The sequence below is a fragment of the Prunus dulcis genome, chromosome 2 (assembly GCF_902201215.1).
Source record: "Prunus dulcis chromosome 2, ALMONDv2, whole genome shotgun sequence".
Classification (NCBI taxonomy): domain Eukaryota; kingdom Viridiplantae; phylum Streptophyta; class Magnoliopsida; order Rosales; family Rosaceae; genus Prunus; species Prunus dulcis.
This window is the reverse complement of record NC_047651.1, coordinates 24,742,445-24,759,696: the sequence shown is the minus strand read 5'-3', so window position 1 is coordinate 24,759,696 and position 17,252 is coordinate 24,742,445. Positions and strand designations below refer to the sequence as shown.

General features: G+C 37.8%; 4 protein-coding genes, 1 non-coding gene and 1 pseudogene across 9 annotated transcripts; 4 read left to right on the top strand and 2 right to left on the bottom strand.

Moving 5' to 3' along the window:
- The first annotated feature begins 17 nt into the window (after positions 1-17).
- On the top strand, positions 18-3,986 carry LOC117617696 (uncharacterized protein At3g49140-like). Of its 2 annotated transcripts, none has more exons than XM_034347183.1 (11): positions 18-158; positions 299-392; positions 500-737; positions 927-1,029; positions 1,110-1,177; positions 1,312-1,470; positions 1,558-1,689; positions 1,975-2,316; positions 2,411-2,563; positions 2,889-2,984; positions 3,133-3,986. In XM_034347183.1, the coding sequence occupies exons 1-11, from the start codon at positions 83-85 to the stop codon at positions 3,220-3,222; spliced, it is 1,551 nt and encodes a 516-aa protein (XP_034203074.1). In that variant the 5' UTR covers positions 18-82; the 3' UTR covers positions 3,223-3,986. The 2 variants fall into 2 exon arrangements, with proteins under 2 accessions (XP_034203074.1, XP_034203075.1); XM_034347184.1 differs by having other exon boundaries at positions 19-158; positions 512-737.
- LOC117617698 (protein SAR DEFICIENT 4) lies at positions 3,951-5,173 on the bottom strand. The gene has a single exon (XM_034347185.1). The coding sequence runs from the start codon at positions 5,065-5,067 to the stop codon at positions 4,075-4,077; it is 993 nt and encodes a 330-aa protein (XP_034203076.1). The 5' UTR covers positions 5,068-5,173; the 3' UTR covers positions 3,951-4,074.
- A 1,004-nt stretch (positions 5,174-6,177) lies between these two features.
- On the top strand, positions 6,178-10,544 carry LOC117619057 (DNA-directed primase/polymerase protein). 4 transcript variants are annotated; one of them, XM_034348879.1, is made up of 14 exons: positions 6,178-6,272; positions 6,623-6,759; positions 7,014-7,186; positions 7,294-7,404; positions 7,543-7,594; positions 7,701-7,875; positions 8,034-8,116; positions 8,389-8,601; positions 8,725-8,844; positions 9,026-9,182; positions 9,270-9,377; positions 9,450-9,611; positions 9,692-9,885; positions 10,162-10,544. In XM_034348879.1, exons 1-14 carry the CDS (start codon positions 6,218-6,220, stop codon positions 10,243-10,245), a joined length of 1,824 nt encoding a protein of 607 aa, XP_034204770.1. In that variant the 5' UTR covers positions 6,178-6,217; the 3' UTR covers positions 10,246-10,544. The 4 variants fall into 4 exon arrangements, with proteins under 4 accessions (XP_034204770.1, XP_034204772.1, XP_034204771.1 ...); XM_034348881.1 differs by having other exon boundaries at positions 7,294-7,440; positions 9,546-9,611; XM_034348880.1 differs by having other exon boundaries at positions 7,294-7,440; positions 9,528-9,611.
- Positions 10,545-10,713: 169 nt separating this feature from the next.
- On the bottom strand, positions 10,714-11,610 carry LOC117618449 (annotated as a pseudogene).
- Positions 11,611-12,275: 665 nt separating this feature from the next.
- Positions 12,276-12,347, top strand: TRNAW-CCA. The gene has a single exon. It is a non-coding gene; the product is annotated as a tRNA-Trp (tRNA).
- A 1,323-nt stretch (positions 12,348-13,670) lies between these two features.
- Positions 13,671-16,906, top strand: LOC117618599 (DUF21 domain-containing protein At5g52790). Its single transcript, XM_034348240.1, has 14 exons — positions 13,671-13,851; positions 13,958-14,034; positions 14,134-14,217; positions 14,315-14,428; positions 14,528-14,614; positions 14,695-14,834; positions 14,918-15,005; positions 15,271-15,344; positions 15,435-15,525; positions 15,580-15,619; positions 15,710-15,975; positions 16,109-16,155; positions 16,337-16,604; positions 16,820-16,906. Exons 1-14 carry the CDS (start codon positions 13,671-13,673, stop codon positions 16,874-16,876), a joined length of 1,614 nt encoding a protein of 537 aa, XP_034204131.1. The 3' UTR covers positions 16,877-16,906.
- The last annotated feature ends 346 nt before the right edge of the window (positions 16,907-17,252 follow it).

The following is a 17,252-nucleotide window of genomic DNA, read 5'->3' as shown; positions in this document are numbered from 1 at the left end:
AGCACCTCATCCTTTCAGACTCTTAAGAGAGAGATTTTGTGGATCTCACACTTGCATTAACTAAAAGAGACGACAAGGAACGATGATGCTGATCGAGTCAGCCATGGCCGTACGATTCCACGCCGGCGCAAAGCTCTGTCCCTCCATCTCCATGACTTGTAACTCCCTCTTTCTCCCGCCTTACTTCAAAAGCTCAATTAAGCCAAAAGTTTTAAGCTTTGAATTTTCTGTTCACATTTTCCTGCGTTTTCTCGGTTGCCCAACAGTACGTTCTATATCGTTTCTTTTGTTGTTGTAGCTTATCGTCCAACGCGGAGCTCGGAGGACGCGGCCGGAGCCGTACACGTCACTTCTTGCCGCCTTTCGTGCTCTGGTGGTTTTGGCGTGCCGCGGTACGCTAACTAATTTGATTTTTATTGTTGAGCAGCTGAGCCTTTTGTTTTCTTGCTAGTTAACCAACTTGAATTTCACGGCTTTGAAAATGCATAAATTTGCTAAGACTTATATGCAGGAGTCGAATTCGACGGTCAAAGAATGGTTCAGTTGCAAAAAGGAGCAATTTTGTAAAGAACAGGCCTATTCGAGCATCCCTGGGGCAGTTAGGGCCGGGTTCGGAGCCTATAAAGCCGAATGGGAGGCCACAATACCATCCATTTGAGGATATTGCTGAGTCCAAATTAGAGACTAATGGAACTGCTAGACTTACAGCTGCAGAATCTGCTAGGACCATTATTGAGGTAGTACATTGTGATTGTATTATTCACTTTCTAATAAGCAGACCCAAGTTTGAATATTTGAATTCTAATATATACACTTGTGTTATTTATATGCTCACTTATTGGTGTTTTGATAGTTCTGCACTATGCTGCTCATTCTTGTGTCAGGGTTTTGCATAGCTAATGTTGCCCATAGTGTGACATTTTCAGGTTAACAGCAAAGCAACGCTCATGTTTTCAAGTTTGATAAACGATGAAGTTCATGAAAATATTATCTGTCCGGATTTGCCTTATGTAACTGATGAACATGGAAGTAAGTCACGTGTATGAGTTTCTTATCATACATTGGACCTTGCATAACATGAAGTTCTAATCTGTTTTATCATGTCACAGATATCTACTTTCAAGTGAAGGATGGTGAAGACACTATGCAATCCCTTACTTCAGAAAATAATTATGTGGTATGCAATTTTCATAAGCACATTACAAGAACATGATTACTAATAATAATCTGAAGAAATGATTGCATTCTAGCAGCAGTTTTTTTCTCTAGAGTTTTTCTTATGGGGTCTTGTGGGTTATTATAATGATGCAGCAAGTTATTATTGGCTTAGATACTATGGAAATGATCAGTGAGATGGAGTTACCCGAAATTGATTTTGGAATGGATGGGATTGAAGATGAAGATAGTGATGTTGAAGATGATAATGATAATGATGAGGATGATGATGAAGAAGATGGTGACTACGATTCGGTCTGTCTTGTGTTTTTGTCTCTCTTGATCTGAATGCATGGATGTAGTTGTCAGACATTTCTAATTATATAATAGATTCTTGTATAGGATTGGGTTGCTGTTCTTGAAGATGAAGACGAAGATGATATGGATGATTCTGACAAGTCTCTTGGAGACTGGGCAAGACTGGAGACTATGCGTTATTCTCACCCAATGTATTTTGCCAAGAAGCTAACTGAGGTAATTGTCAATTGTAATTTCTCACCCCACTGTGTGGTGATGTAGAAGTACTCTTAGGCGATTGAACTTTAAGATGACATGACATAGTATTTCTTATTATACCGTGTTGGAAATATTTGATTCTTGTGCTTTTATTTTGGTAATAAGGGTAAATTGTTGTGCTTTTCATTTGCTCACTTGGTTGGCCTTTTCCTTATTTGAAAACTCTAGTTGCAATTGTATCCCACTTATGGTCTTTGGTGAAGTTATCATTTCTTAAAGTTTCTCATAGTTTTTACTTTTTAGGTTGCTTCTGATGACCCTATAGATTGGGCGGAGCAGGCTCCCGCTAGTTTGGCTATGCAAGGCCTTATAAGGCCTGCATTAATTGAAGAACATTCTGTCATCCAAAAGCATATGTCTGATCATCAATCTAGTAATGATGGCGTAGATTCATTAGGGAGTATCGTAGAAGATGATTTAGAAGATCCTGTTAGGATTAATGGCCATGAATCAGGATCTTCCAAGGATAGTCCAGTCCAAGCAGAGGAATTGGAGAACAAGAAGGATGAAATATCGAGAAATGGGACTACATTTTACAAACTGGAGATGGTTAAGATTCAGCTGTTTTCATCACATGGAAATCAGGTTTGTGTACGGATTTTAGTTGTATTTTTGTTATGCAAGTAAATGCTGCTCAATTTCTTTTTAAGAATTAATCTTTGGTTGTAATTCTCCACAGACTGTTGTTGAAGTAGAAGAATTTGTAAAAGCTCAACCCGATGCCATTGCACACTCGGCAGCTAAAATTATTTCTCGTTTGAATGCTGGTGGAGAAAAGACCACACAAGCTCTCAAGTCCCTCTGTTGGAGACTAAAGGGTCTTCAAGTGGAGGTAACATATTCAAACTTCGTAATCAATTTTCCAAATCTTTTTGGAAAGGTTGTAGATTTTGCACAATTTTGTACAATTTTGACGCGTTTCAAAACATACTTGCTTCAGAAAGGTTGTTTTCCCATCGGAATGCCCAACTTCTGTGATATATGAAATCATCATTTTCATCCACTATGGCTTTAATGTGATTTTGTACGAATGAGAAAAATCTGTTTTCTGCTTTCTGGGTGTTATTTTTCATCTGTTGCAATCTTGGGAAATTTTTTCATGAATATTGTACTATTGTAATCTGTAAATGATTAATCGTTGCTGTATCTTATTGCAGGAGGCAGTACTTATTGGTGTAGATTCCCTTGGATTTGACTTAAGGGTTTGCTCAGGGACACAAGTCCAGACATTGCGATTTGCACTTAATACACGGGTATGCCAATTATTTTTAAACTATGAGGTTTAATATTTCATGTACCTCTGAAGCACAATCAAATGTAGGTGCATATTCCTATGTTGCTTTTCTGGAACCATGAAATATAATATGCCTATATTTACCCTGTCTACCCATGTCTTTTCAGGCCACTTCTGAGTACAGTGCTGAGAGACAACTTAATGATCTACTTTTCCCAAGGATGCAGCACAAACCACAAACAGTGAAACAAAGTTAGCAAAAACGAATGCCAACTTTATCAACACTGTCGAATGCCATCTTCGGGATTGATTCTAGCTGGTTTCTTCCTTGTGCCTCTTTGCAGAGATTTGGATATAACAGGTGAGGAGGGGGATCGAAAATTTCATGCAGAGTCCACCAGGTCATGTATTGTTAATTGCAATTAATGATTATGGAAATTCATTGTTTTCTAAGCTTTGTGACTCTCGACTCTCGACTCGACCTTCTACATTATGTTTAAAACTTGCTCATCTTGCTGCTCGGTCTAATGCCATAGAAAGTGGATGTAGAAGTAACTTCAAAGTAGAAATGCTGTGATTTAACAAAGACATAGAGAACTTAGTATTGGGAGGCGTTTTTCTGATCAACTAGAACGTTCATGAGTTTTACCAAATAAGTAATAAGTTTCTTCAGCTATTTATTGTAATTTTTTGTCTGAGTCAGTTTTTATCCCTACCTCATTGGCCTTGTTTCAACCGATTTGATTATATTGAAGTTAAATTTATTTTTTCAGCGGATGAGAGTGTGTTACTTGATCTTAGCAATGTAAGAACTATCTGCAGAACAGATTGTGATTTTAGCAATGTAATTTTTATTTCTTTTGGGATCAACTGGCTGCTCTACTTTTTAGAACCCGAACTCAATATACTTCGTGCATCTGTCCTAAATTTAGGATTGGCATACAACATAATGCATTTTCCTTTTGCTGTTGTATACTAATAATAATAATAATAAAACAGTTTTGGTGTTGCATTTTATTCACTGATTATGTTCTCAAAGTACAAATTGAGGAACAAAGACCAGAATTCAAAACTTCAAAAGTAAAATTCGATTTGTGTGTAAGCAAGCATTACTGATTTTGCCGCATGTGGGTTTCATAGACCAATTGTGCTGCAAGAATATCCACAACTGCAGAACCGACTGACTTGAACACAGTAATCTCCTCACAGCTTCTTCTCCCAGCCTTGTCTTCTTTGATCAACTCTACCAGCATCCCACAAACATCTGCCTTCCCAATCACCCCTCTCTCAAACGCACCCACCAGCTCCCCTGCCTCCACCAACGCAGCCTCATTATCAACAAACACTCTCCCTCTCCTTATCGCCTCGTCATCACACTCCTTCATTGAGTGCTTGAAAGATCCAACCAAGTCCAAGTGCGCCCCTGCCTTCAGTGTCTTCCCCTTCACAAGAGGCACCTCCGAATTCGTCGCGCAGCTGACGATGTCCCCCATCCCAACCACCTCATCCAAGCATCCATTGCTCTCGAAACAGACCCCTTCAAATGCCACACTTTCTTGCATTTTCTCAGCCAAATTTCTGGCCTTTTCCACTGTTCGGTTCCACATGATCACTTTCTTCAAACTGGGCCTTGCCGCGAGATGGGCTCTGATCAAATGAGGTGCCAAAGCACCTGCACCGATCATCACCAGGACTTGGCTGTCGTTTCTGGACAAAATCCTCGAAGCCAAGGCAGAAACACAAGAAGTCCTGTAAAGGGTCAGTGCGGTGCCGTCCATGGTGGCCAAGGTTTGCCCAGTTGTGGAGCTGAAAAGCACGTAACTTGCGTGCACCCCGGGTAAGTTTAGTGCGGAATTTTGTGGGAAGTAGGTCACGAGCTTGACGCCTAAGTAGGGAAGAGAAGGGGAGGAGGACCAAGAGGGCATGAGGAGGAGAGAGGAAGAGGGTGAAACGTCGTAGCTTTGGCGGATTGGGGAACATAGAGAAGCTGAGACTGTGGGAAGTGAAGATTGGAAATGGTTTATCAGAGTTTGGTGAGAGAGGAGGGAGTCTAGAGACTCGGTGGTGATGACGATTGGGAATGTTATGGTGGCAGAAGCCATTGATAAGAGACTTGAGAGTTTGGGAGGTTTTTTTGTTTTTTGTTTTTTTTTTTGTTTTGATGGGGAGAGAGAGAGAGAAATATAAGCACGATAGAAATGTTAGGACTTTGGTGGGAGGCAGCAGTGGACCAAGACTTTGCATATTTGTTGGTTATTTAGCTCGATATAGAATATTCAATATTGTTATGGGGTGAGTGAATAAAACTTAAAAGTAAACAAACGTTGGCAAAAAAGTGAATGGTGCTAATAATATGAGGTCCATGGGCCCTCATGCAATTTAGGCTTTTCATTCTCGGCCTCAGTGGCTACTTTCGGTCGACGAGAAAAATGACCCTCGCAAGCAACCACCCAACCTCCTCCTCGTCCCATACGCAGAAAGCAAAACAAGTCCAACAAGGATGGCAAATCGATCCAGAACCAGAGCTTCGTGGGCGAGACGATTTTGATTGAACCCACCATAACTAAGGTCGATTTTTTCCTCAAACCAAGAACAAAATCAAACTTAACATATGAGCTGCTACTAAAACTCTATAAGAAAATAAATCAAGTACGTTACATACGTACCAAGAAGTTAACCAAAAAAAATAAAAAATAAAAGACCACTTATTGGTGTCGATTCCCTTGGATTTGACTTAAGGGTTTGCTCAGGGACTTTTTTCCCTCTCTTTTTTAGTTGAAATTGACTTGTGTGAGACATACTTAACAACGCACATACACATACACATACAATTATGCATATATAATATATATGTAGCGGGTTATTTTTAAGAAGATCCGATGAAATCAAGAAATTGGAACAACAATACACAGAAAACTAACATCACCACCCTAGTGCATCAAGAATAACGCACATAAAATCAAGAAATGATGCAAATTTCTTAAGCAAATAAACAAGTACTTAAGGTTAGCTTTAGTATCAAAACAAAAATAAATACCAACTGACGTGGCCTAAGCGACAGAAACAAACTGGCGCGGGAAAAAAAGGGTTCCAATCAAATTATCTATACCTTTCCAAAATTCAAATTGCCGCTCATCTAAAGAAAGTTCAGTATATTGTTATTTGACATAACCCAAAATAAAAATCAAATAAAATAAAAAGAACGAAGAAAATTTGTGACCAAGAAGCAAGCAATAGAGTGGAGCAGTGACCATGGACGACGTTGATCGGTTGTTCGAGTGCTTCAAATGCGGCGTCTCCCCTCCTCGTAAGCTCTCTCTCTCTCTCTCTCTCTCTCTCTCTCTCTCTCTATCTCCTTCTCCACTCTGTTTGGTTACTGAGAATACAAAAGGGAAAACAAAGAAAGCGTATCTCAGGCGCATTTACCAAATTGACAACGCGTTTCGGTTGGAGGCTAAGTCGTTGAAAAAAGTCAAATTAGGGTTTCGAATAGGAAGACATGCATTGCGAAACATATTATTGAGGAAGATTTGATACAGTTAGTGTGTGATATTCGATTTGTATTTTTATTTTTAGTGTCTGATTTGATACTGTTACTTCCAAGTTCCAATGCATATTTGAGTTATTACTCTGGTTTTGAAATTTTGATTTTACAAGAATCTGCTTTGAGGGAAAGAAAGAGAAGCAAAAGCAACTTGAAGCGAAGAAGTAAAACCCAGGAGGTCTCTTCTCCAGGATCAGCAGCAGAGCAAACACAGAAATATGCATCAGAAATACAACTTTCTGCGGAGAAGGTATTTACTCCGAAATGGTCATTTCTTGCCCACTTAACTTGTATTCAAGTTATAGTCTTGATTTTTTCTTAGTCTGATTTCTTGTGTCTGTGTGTATAATTGTGCTTGAATTCCTCCTTAGTGGAATGAAATTTGACCTTTTATGTTGTTGATAGCTGAAATGTTCTTTTAGTGCGCTTGCCAATTGATATCCACCCTATAATTTTTGTCCTACTGCTTTGCTTACCTAAAATATATATCACCGTTTTCTTCAGTCTGGTTCGGGAACTGTTAAAGCAAACAACTTTAACCGTGCAAAGCAGTTTTCTCCAGTTGTATTCTATGGGTCTCCAAATGGGGTGCCTCCTAAAAAGCCATCAAGATCTTTGCTGCGATTGTTACGTGAAATACGGGTTGATCTTGCTACCCAAAAAAGATTGAGTTCAAGGTATTTGTGTAATTCTTCCTCCTGATTTATCTGCTTCAAGAACTTTTTGTTCTCTTCTTATATTTTTTTTAGCAATGTTCCTTGATCCTGGCTTTGTGTTTGTTTAGGAAGGAAGTATGGGCGACATTTCCAAGGCAGGATGAAGCAATGCAGTTTGCCAAAGGGAATGGGAACGTTCATGTTTTTAGTTATCAAGATCACTATAGTGGACAAAGAAGGTTCCTTGTTTCAACTTATGACAACTTCTGGAGAAGGTTGCGCTTTTTTGTGTCCTTTTGGATTATTATACTTGTTCATTGTCTGAAGTTCTATTCTTGATGTACTTGTAATGCTTTTGTTTTGCCTTTTTGTTTCAGGTACAACAATATGAATCCCAAGTTCCGTCACCATTACGAAGTGATTCAGGAGGTCACGAATTTTCTTTCCTTCTCACTAGAAGCATTAAATAAAAATATGGGTACCATATGCAACAAAATTGGGTGTGGTTCCTAAATTTTGACTGTGTTGCTTTCAGGGTTTACCATGCCACCTTTACTTTGACTTGGAGTTCAATAAGAGAGACAATGCAGGCAGAAATGGAGACGAAATGGTTGATGTCTTGATTTCAGTAATTTTCGAAGCCTTACTTGAAAAGTATTCTATTCAAGGAAACCAGGAATGGATATTGGAGCTTGATTCCTCTACTGAAGGTGTGGATCACAATTATTACCCCCCTTATATATGAGGACGCTGTCTTGATGCATTTGAATATTTGTATTATATTTGGGTTTTGATTCCTCTATTGAAAATTTCATTAGGAGCTTTCATTTTGAAATTGATTGTCACTTCTGACTATACTTGTATGCAGCAAAGTTCTCTCGTCACCTAATCATTCGCATAGAAAAGACTGCTTTTAAGGACAACTCACACGTAGGTGCATTTGTCACTGAGGTATGACTTGGTGAAGATTATAGAAACTTTTTCTTACTTCCAAATCTAATGGAGTTTGAGATTACTGTAGGTTGTTTCCTAGGTTTTTGTTTTTGTTTTTTTTTTTTTATAATGAATTAAATTTCCACACATAAATTTAATTTTAAGAAGCAAATTATAGCCTCTTTTTACTGTGATGAACAGAATCTGCTTCATTTACTACGATTTTTCCTTTTTTTTCTTTTCCGTGTAGAAATATCAACTATTGTCAGTATGTGATGACATATTATCAGATATGCTCACGGATTTCAAGTGCAAAGGAGAGGGATGGAAGATTTGGAAATTTTTTTGTTAGAAAAGATTCAAAGTCTTCGAACTTCGCTAGTCAACTATTTGTGGACACTGCCGTATATACTCGAAATCGTTGCTTTCGTTTAGCTCTATCGTCAAAGGCAGGGAAGAATTCAGTGCTTCTACCTACTGGGCGTTTCAAAGCCATGGACATGGTATGCCACCCTTCTGATTAACATAATATTTGCAACCTGGACTTTTGTTAGTGGTGTTTGGATTTTTTATGCTTTGACTATCGTATGCCTTAATCTTATGATCAAAGTTATGTTGTTCGACAGCAATCTGAGGAGGAGATGTTCATGGCATCCTTGATCTGCAATTTGGATGTTGATTGTGAGAAGCTTCTAGTATGCAAAACAGATCTTGATTGTATAAAGACTCTGCATTTTGATACAGAGGTAATTCGGATTTCATAACTGTTCCATACTTTTTGATTTGATGCTTACAGATATAAGATACTAAATCTTATTGATATTATGTGGTTAGTTTGAGGACAAACTATTGGTATTCTTAGAGCGTTCGTCTACCTTCTGTATTGGCAATAGGTCATTTAACTATAACAATTCTTTGTTTTTCCAGGTAAACCGTAACTTTGGAAAATGTTACAGTTGGCCCCAAGAATTTGCGTTGAATGGTGGCACAACTGATGCTTCAGCAACATACTTCCTTGGGAAATCTCCATTCCCAGCTTTGGATGCATTTATAGAGTCTGTTGCTACCGTTGGAAATGTATCAGGTGGTATATTGTAGCCTGCATCAGAAACGTCTGTTATTATTATTATTATTATTTTGTCATTTTGTAAATAACTTGCTGCTATTCTAGGTAAAATTCGTAGCTGGTACTGGTTCTCAGAGTTTGGACACATGGTCTACAGCATGTCAAGAAACAGATACTGTGAGCGAATCGGCAGACAGCATAAAAGCAATCATGGTAAAAATCTTATATGTTGTTGCATTTCTTAGTCTGCGTATGTCTGCTTGTACATGTTGAAGTGTTTTTCAGATTACACTCTCAGCTGCATTCTGTCTGGCACTTCCCCTACCCCACTCTTTCTTATATGCAAGACAAACTTGCTAATAGGCGTAATCATTCTATTAGTGATATACGTTGCTGACCTCAGAAGGGCGGCTTATTATCAGAAATGTCATGATCCTGACTGTAGAGGTGCGGAATTTTTTTACCTATTTTTCATTCTCTTTTAATCAATAAGTGACTAATTTCAACTCACATATGGATGGCATCAGGTTATCGTTCTCCCTCGCGTCCAATTCCATTGGATATCATCCCTGAAATGGTGCATGAATATCGAAATGATCATGAATGTGTTCCTTATGGGGATCAGAACATGACTAGCAGCTGCATTACAGATTCATGGTGGCTTGAAGCCATAAGAGTTGCAGATGATGTTGAAAATAAGAAGATAGACATCAGCAATATGGTGAGACTCTGTTTTGTGTACGTGCATCCAAGTTTTTCTCTTGCTATCTCTTTGCTGTTTAATAAATTTGGCTGTGGCTGAGCCACACTACAGGAACCAGCTTTCTCTCTCCATCTCTGTCGGATTCAAAACTAGGACATGAGAAACTTTTCATTTTTCATTTTGCCATATCATATTTGATCAACGCCATGTTTGCACCATCGCCTACAATGAAATGCATCCAATCTTTACTCATTTTCCTGAACTCTGATTTGTCCTAGTTTCTTCCGCAAATAGGAAAACATCGATTTGGAAGATGACAACTGGTGGATGGCTGTGGAAAAAACTGCATCGCAAGCTGAACTAGCGCACTTCAACTGATTCAAGGTCTAATATATATTGGCTGGTAATCCTTCCAGCTTTGGCCTGGCCTGTCGACCGATACTTACAATGTCGAAGTAAATGATTCATCATACAAACAAAAGGCCTGGTTCTGCAGCATCCTGTCATAGTAGAGGAAAGCAACGTCAGTCTAATTTACATATATGCCTGTGCTGCATGTGTAATTATGGTCAGACGGAGAAGTCTAGATTAGCCTCTCTTTGTTTTTTACACACCGTGTAAATGAACGAATTGTTATTATTTATGCAAGGTCTTGGTCCACTGCTGTCTTCCTCCAAGTTTTGAATTGTGGTCTTTGTTCTCTATTTATTCTTTTCTCTTTAATTAATTTTAATATTTTTATTTTAGATTTAAAATAGCTGTGACCATCTTTTTGTGCACAAGGTTCTACCTTTTAAGGTAAAACCTTGTGCAAAAAGTAAAACTTTGAGCACAAAGTCAGCAAACTTAAAGATTCTTTAACCGTGCTTCAAGCTTGGCTCGATTTTCCAGTCCCATTGTGTTATCTTGGTTATCTCCAAGAGCATCATATGGAGTTGTCAATGCTGCAAGTGACCGGCATATTTTACCCTTGAGCTTTGGCGCTGCTTGACCAACCCATATTTTGGTGTTGCATGCTTAGTCTTTGGTGCTCTGAAGAAGAGGGCCTTTTCAGCTCCAAGAATCTGAACTGTGCTCCCAGGTAAGGTTCGACAAGCTACTGTACTCATGGGCAATGAGCCGAGCACCAACAAGAAACAAGAGCAGTCAAATTTGGTGCAATGGTGTTGATCCTGTTTTTAAAATAATCATACATAGCTGAGCTCTGTACTCACAGAGAAAAGAAGTTGGTCACAGAGTTGTTTGATGTTAATCACATCAAGCTCGCTAACTTCAGTTCCCATAGATACCTATCATAGCTGCTTCCTTCAATTCAGTTTCGACCTCCTCTGCCAATATCTCGGAGAAATCAAGCTTTGCAGCATTGGCACGTTAGCCCACCATCAGCTTCACTGCCTTGGCATAAAGGATATTATCTTAGCAAGCTCTGGAAAGTGCCATTCTATTCTCGAACCCCCATTGCATATGTATACATTTAGGTCTTTATCAAGATCAGCAAGCAAATCAATGGCATTGTATCAACCTTTTCAGCACTGAACTTGAGCCTGTATCGAGAATCGAGATAATTAACTATGGGAATAAACCCAAGCTCATTGGTGCCAAATCTTCAACTTTCCTCTTCTAATACGACGGCTCAGTACAATTCAGGCCTAAAACCGATGATTTCACGTTTTATACATGAAGATATACCTCGTGAATTTTGTTGAGAACAAATTTCTTATGGTTAAAAGGTATATCAATCATGATTTTGAATCCTTTAAACGTGTGACAAAAAACTTTATAAAGTTGTCGAATTTAACTATGACGAGTGCACGTGGATTGAGAAGAAAAGCTTGGCTGATTTTGCTCTCTTTTTGGGTGATAACACTTCAATAGTTGTGTTAGCTTTAAATATTTTAAGATGTCAACAAGATTACATATACTTCAACCATGATTTCGAGCGTATGATAGATATTATCTTTGGCAACCGTGGAGCTCCTGATTTTGGTACGTGTGACCTCAAAACTCACACATTTACTTATCGAATTTCAAGCTTTCTAATACATTTGATTTTCTTTAAACATTTGATATTTAGTTTTTTTTTTTTTTTCTTTTTCCGTAATTGTGTTGATGAGTTCTGTGAATGGACACATATATTATTGATGTGTTCTAAAAAGGGTATTTAAATTAAATCATACTGTGAACATCAACTATTAATTTGGTGGGCGCTCATAAGAATGTCCTACAAGGACTTCACCCGCCACCAACCAAGGATTTCACTATTCACAACTCTTTTTTTTTTTTTTGGTGTGGACATCATTCTCAATTTTTTTTAAGATATCAAGGCCCAATGGGTAATACCCGCCAACTCAGATACCTCTACCTTTGAATGTTAATTTATACTTTTAGACTGCGGTAAGGTCACAAGTGGATCCGTGGCGCAATGGTAGCGCGTCTGACTCCAGATCAGAAGGTTGCGTGTTCGATTCACGTCGGGTTCAATTCCCCCACTTAATATTTTTTGTTGTGGTTTTTAAATTACAAAATCCCCTAACGATGTAACTTAAAAGAAAATAAAAAGTATTAATATGTGAAACATGCCCTTGCATGTTTGACCTGTAATTACTACGCAAGTCCTTGGCCTTCTCAACCATTGCATGAATGATTAGGTAATTTTTGATGCATTGACTTAGCATGATAGGTGCATGGCATACGATCTGAGCAGATAGCTATCAAATGATAAGGGGTGACACTGATATGGTTTTGTAATGTTTCTGCAGATGTTGGTTTGTTTGATTCACCAAGTTGCATTAATTCTATTCTATGAAAACTGGTAGAAATTGGTTTCAATTACTTGATGTGAACTGGTTGTGCATGACTAGTTTTAAGTTAAGATCCTCCTCCTGTTTAATTTAATATTAAACCTACTACATCACTTTCCAATAACTATTTGATCAAGCTTAATGTGTTTTTATTTATTTATACAAAGTGATATCGGATGCACGAGTAATCGTTCTTACGTGTTTTAATTGAATGCCAGAGGGAACCATTCTTGCCTAATGGAGCTGTTATTTCCTTGAACTACCATACTAGTCAAAAATCATTTTTCTATCTAGCAAATAGATATTAGATAGTCTCTCACCTAATTTCTAGTTGTTATATGATATGAATCGCAGAACTGTCTTGTTATTATTGAGGCTTTGGTGGAATCTTTGCTTTTTTGGGTTCCACCATTGAAATTTTAAAAATAAAAAATGAAGGGTCCTTTCGGTGGTTGGATACAGTGAAGTTGAAGACCAGATACTAACTTCCCCGGTTATTTATGTTCTTCCATGCATGACAGTTAAGAGCTATCTGATGCAGGCTCGCAGAAATAAATTTGGTGAAATTTTAGTATTTGGCTGTTGTTGCCACGACCAAATTGTCACAATCAAATGAAGCCTCTTATGACTTTGGCTTCCTTTTTTTCCTTTCTGTCCCTTTGTCATTTTTCCAATTAAAAGTGGATATTCTGTGTGTTTATTCCAGCTATAAACTTTAGTTACATTTTAATTATCTTCTTTGCGTAGAATCTATAAAGGCAGAGATGTTCGGCAGTAGGGACTTGGATTTGGACAGAAGACTGTAACCTATATCTTCATATCTCCTTCAACATGTTCTGATTGTCTTTGTCCACAATTCATAAAATTTTATTTGTTTTGTTGTTTGTATAATGAGGAATACTAGCGAGCTAGTTGTGTATAAATATAAAGGCAGGCAACCCCTCTCTTTGATCAATACATAACAATAGTAGTCCATTGTTGCATAACATCACTAGTATAACAATGAGAGAGGACGACATCTTTTGTTGTCAGACTGATTTCTGGGTGTTTATAGTCATATGTTTGGTGCTTGTGTCATTTGCGGGTATTGCATCAGGCCTTGCTTTAGGCCTCTTGTCCTTCAGCCAAATTGATCTTGAGGTCCTCATCAAGTCTGGTCAGCCCCAAGACCAGAAAAATGCAGGTTGCTGCTATAGCTACTCGAATTTCGCTACATGTTCTTAATTACTATGATTTTATAAAGCCTAATAGCTATGTCTTTTTCTGTCCATTTTCTTATAAATTTGCAGCAAAGATTCTGCCGCTTGTTAAGAATGAGCATCTACTTTTATGTACTCTCCTCATAGGCAAATCACTGGCAATGGAGGTATGCCGCCTGCTACGATATTTATAAATTGTAAACTATATTTATGCAAGTTTGTGTGTTCTGAAGCAAATTAATTGATCTAGTGTGTTCTTCTACAAGGCACTTCCCATTTTCCTGGACTCAATTCTCCCAGTTTGGGCGGCAATTCTTGTGTCAGTCACCCTTGTACTGGCATTTGCGGAGGTAAATTTGTTTTACCAGCAATGCACTTTGATTTTTGTTTTGCCTAAACTTGCAATTTGAGATCTTATTATTCTTTATACTTCGTTTTTTCTGTTAGATCATTCCTCAAGCTGTATGTTCTCGATATGGACTAAGTCTTGGTGCAAAAATGTCTCACTTGGTACGGTTGCTTCTGGTGGTCTTCCTCCCTCTATCATACCCTTTCAGTAAGGTAATACATGTTCAATCTATGGACCTAGAGATACCATGTTCAATATATGTACCTTAGAGATTAAGACTAATTTGTATTTTGGAATTTTGACCATGCCAGCTGTTGGATTGCCTCCTTGGCAAAGGGCATTCGGCACTCTTAAGAAGAGCAGAGCTGAAAACATTGGTGGATCTGCATGCCAATGAGGTGAGGTTTCCTCTGTCTTCTTACTCTGTTGGTTAATGACAGTGTCAAAGTCTAAATTGTGTGATCATGTTCGTCATTAGGCAGGGAAAGGTGGAGAGTTGTCGCATCATGAGACTACGATTATTGGTGGTGCTCTGGATCTGACTTTGAAGACTGCTAAAGATGCAATGACTCCCATATCTGAAACTTTTTCCCTTGACATAAACTCCAAACTTGACATGTACGTCCATTCATCAACCGAATCTGTACATACTATTTACTTCTGGTTTCTATGTGACTTTTATATGTACGTCCTTACCTTAGGCATACACTTGGTTTGATAATGAGCAAAGGCCACAGCCGCATACCTATATATTCTGGAAGTCGGACAAACATTATTGGCCTCATTCTGGTAAGCAACTCAGCAACTTTAATTTGTTTATTAGTCAGTTCATGCGCACAGTTGATCTTCATATTGATTGATTTGCTCCCAAGTTCTTGGTGGAAGAATTGGGGCTTGTATATAATAAGTCTTTGAACAAGTCCCTCTCTTCTTTATTTTCCTTGTTTCCATAAAAAGTTCCAGATTTCATTGTTTACTATTTTCTTATCTAAATTAAGCAACCTTTTTGGTCTCATGTATCGACTACTTGTTTTCTCTTTTGGAATATATATAGGTAAAGAATTTGATCTTCAGCCGGCCGGAAGATGAAACCCCAATAAAATACTTGACTATCAGGAGAATCCCAAGGTAGGTATGAGTGCTCCCTTATGGCATCTCTGCAATTGTCTTCACATGTTTTTCTCAATAGGGGCATAACTCTGTCCATATCTGTAACAGGGTTTATGACTGTTGGCCTTTATATGATATACTGCATCAGTTCCAGAAAGGTCATAGTCATATGGTTGCTGTGGTGAAGAGTAAGAAGGATGTTAAGGGAGAAAAGGAGAACAAGGATTGCAAGCCTAGCTTTCTAGAGACAGAGACTAATTCAAGGTTACATTCAACACTAGCAGAGAGTAAAGGTAATGTTACATTACCAAAAATCAAGTTTTAAGGCAAACAATATGTCGTAGGCTCATAGCATTCAGGGTTGTTTGTACTGGATATTACAGGTTTAAATTCTCGAAATGATCAGAATTATGGTCTGAGTTTCTCCATGGACACATCCTCTATATATTCTAGTGAAACTGAATACTGTTCTTCGACGTCGAAGCATGTCATGGAGCAAGACGAAGAATCACAGACACAAAGTAATAGACATAAGCAAGGACAAGGTAGAAATACATCATCTGAAAATTTAGAATCTCTTCAAAGTAGCACGGATGAGGAGGTAATCGGTATCATAACAATGGAGGATGTTATGGAGGAACTGCTACAGGTATCAAGTTATAGTGACCATGTTACTTATGAAAATTTCAATTTGATCCATCAGTTTAAGGTAATTTTTTTCCCCTAAACCCTATATCATTTATGAAAATTAAGCTAATTACTCCTTTTATTCTGTCTTGCAGGAAGATATACTAGATGAAACAGATAATTATGTCGATGTCCACAACAAGTGAGCAGTGAACGAATTTTATTTTTTATGCTTCTCTTCTCTGTAAACTCCAAAGTCAACACTTTCAGTGTATATATATATATATATATATATATATATATATATATATATATATATATATATATATATATAAAATATATTTGATATTAACAAATAATTACTTTGTTTCTGTTTGTTCCAGAATCAAAATCAACCTGCTACCATATTCAAGAAGATCATCACCCTCAAAATCTCCAAGAAAATCTGCATCTCATATTTATTGGAGAACTCCAGAGTCATCTCCACTATCTTCATACAGCACTCCCATACTCCGATCACCCACTTCCCCATACATTCAACTTCCCATCTTCATAAGACCTCCTCTTTATGCTTCCCCCGCAAAATCAATACTAGTTACTTCTCCAACTGGATCTCCAGGCCTTCTTTGCAGCTCACCGTCCTCACATCGAGTATGTATATGCATATATGGCTAAACTTTATGTTAATTAACTAAGCATAAGTAAGATTAGCAGCATAATATGATAATACGTTAATATGTTACGGTTGTGTTTCAACTGGAGCTAGCTATACACATTACAACATATATGGTATATACAATTTGCTATAGCTTTTACCTTTGTTACCGAAATACATCTTGCTTATGTCGAAGTTTGGATCTTGACAGGCCTCAAGAAAGTCGAATGAGAAGCTTTCCGGTGACCATATAGCTTCGACTCACTGAGTTAAGTTAACGGATGTTACTGAATGCCACTGTTTTGATTAGATGGAGTAGTATTCTATGGAGTGGAAGGACACCGTTACAAAAATATCTTGAATTGGAGCATGTCACTCAATTTACAATAAGACTAGAGGCACCAACTCTTTGTATATATATATATATGTATAGCATTTCTTGTAAGTTGTATTCCTTTCCAATGTTCAAAATAGGGAGCGATTAAAGTTTTAAAAACTTCAGATTTGGATATATGTGATCAACTAATTCTAATAACATAAAGTTATGAGAAATTTATCATTGGATATCATTCCCATCATCATTTTTATTACGCATTATTATTTCTACCATTGTAGAAATTCTTTATTACACACCCTTTGATAGA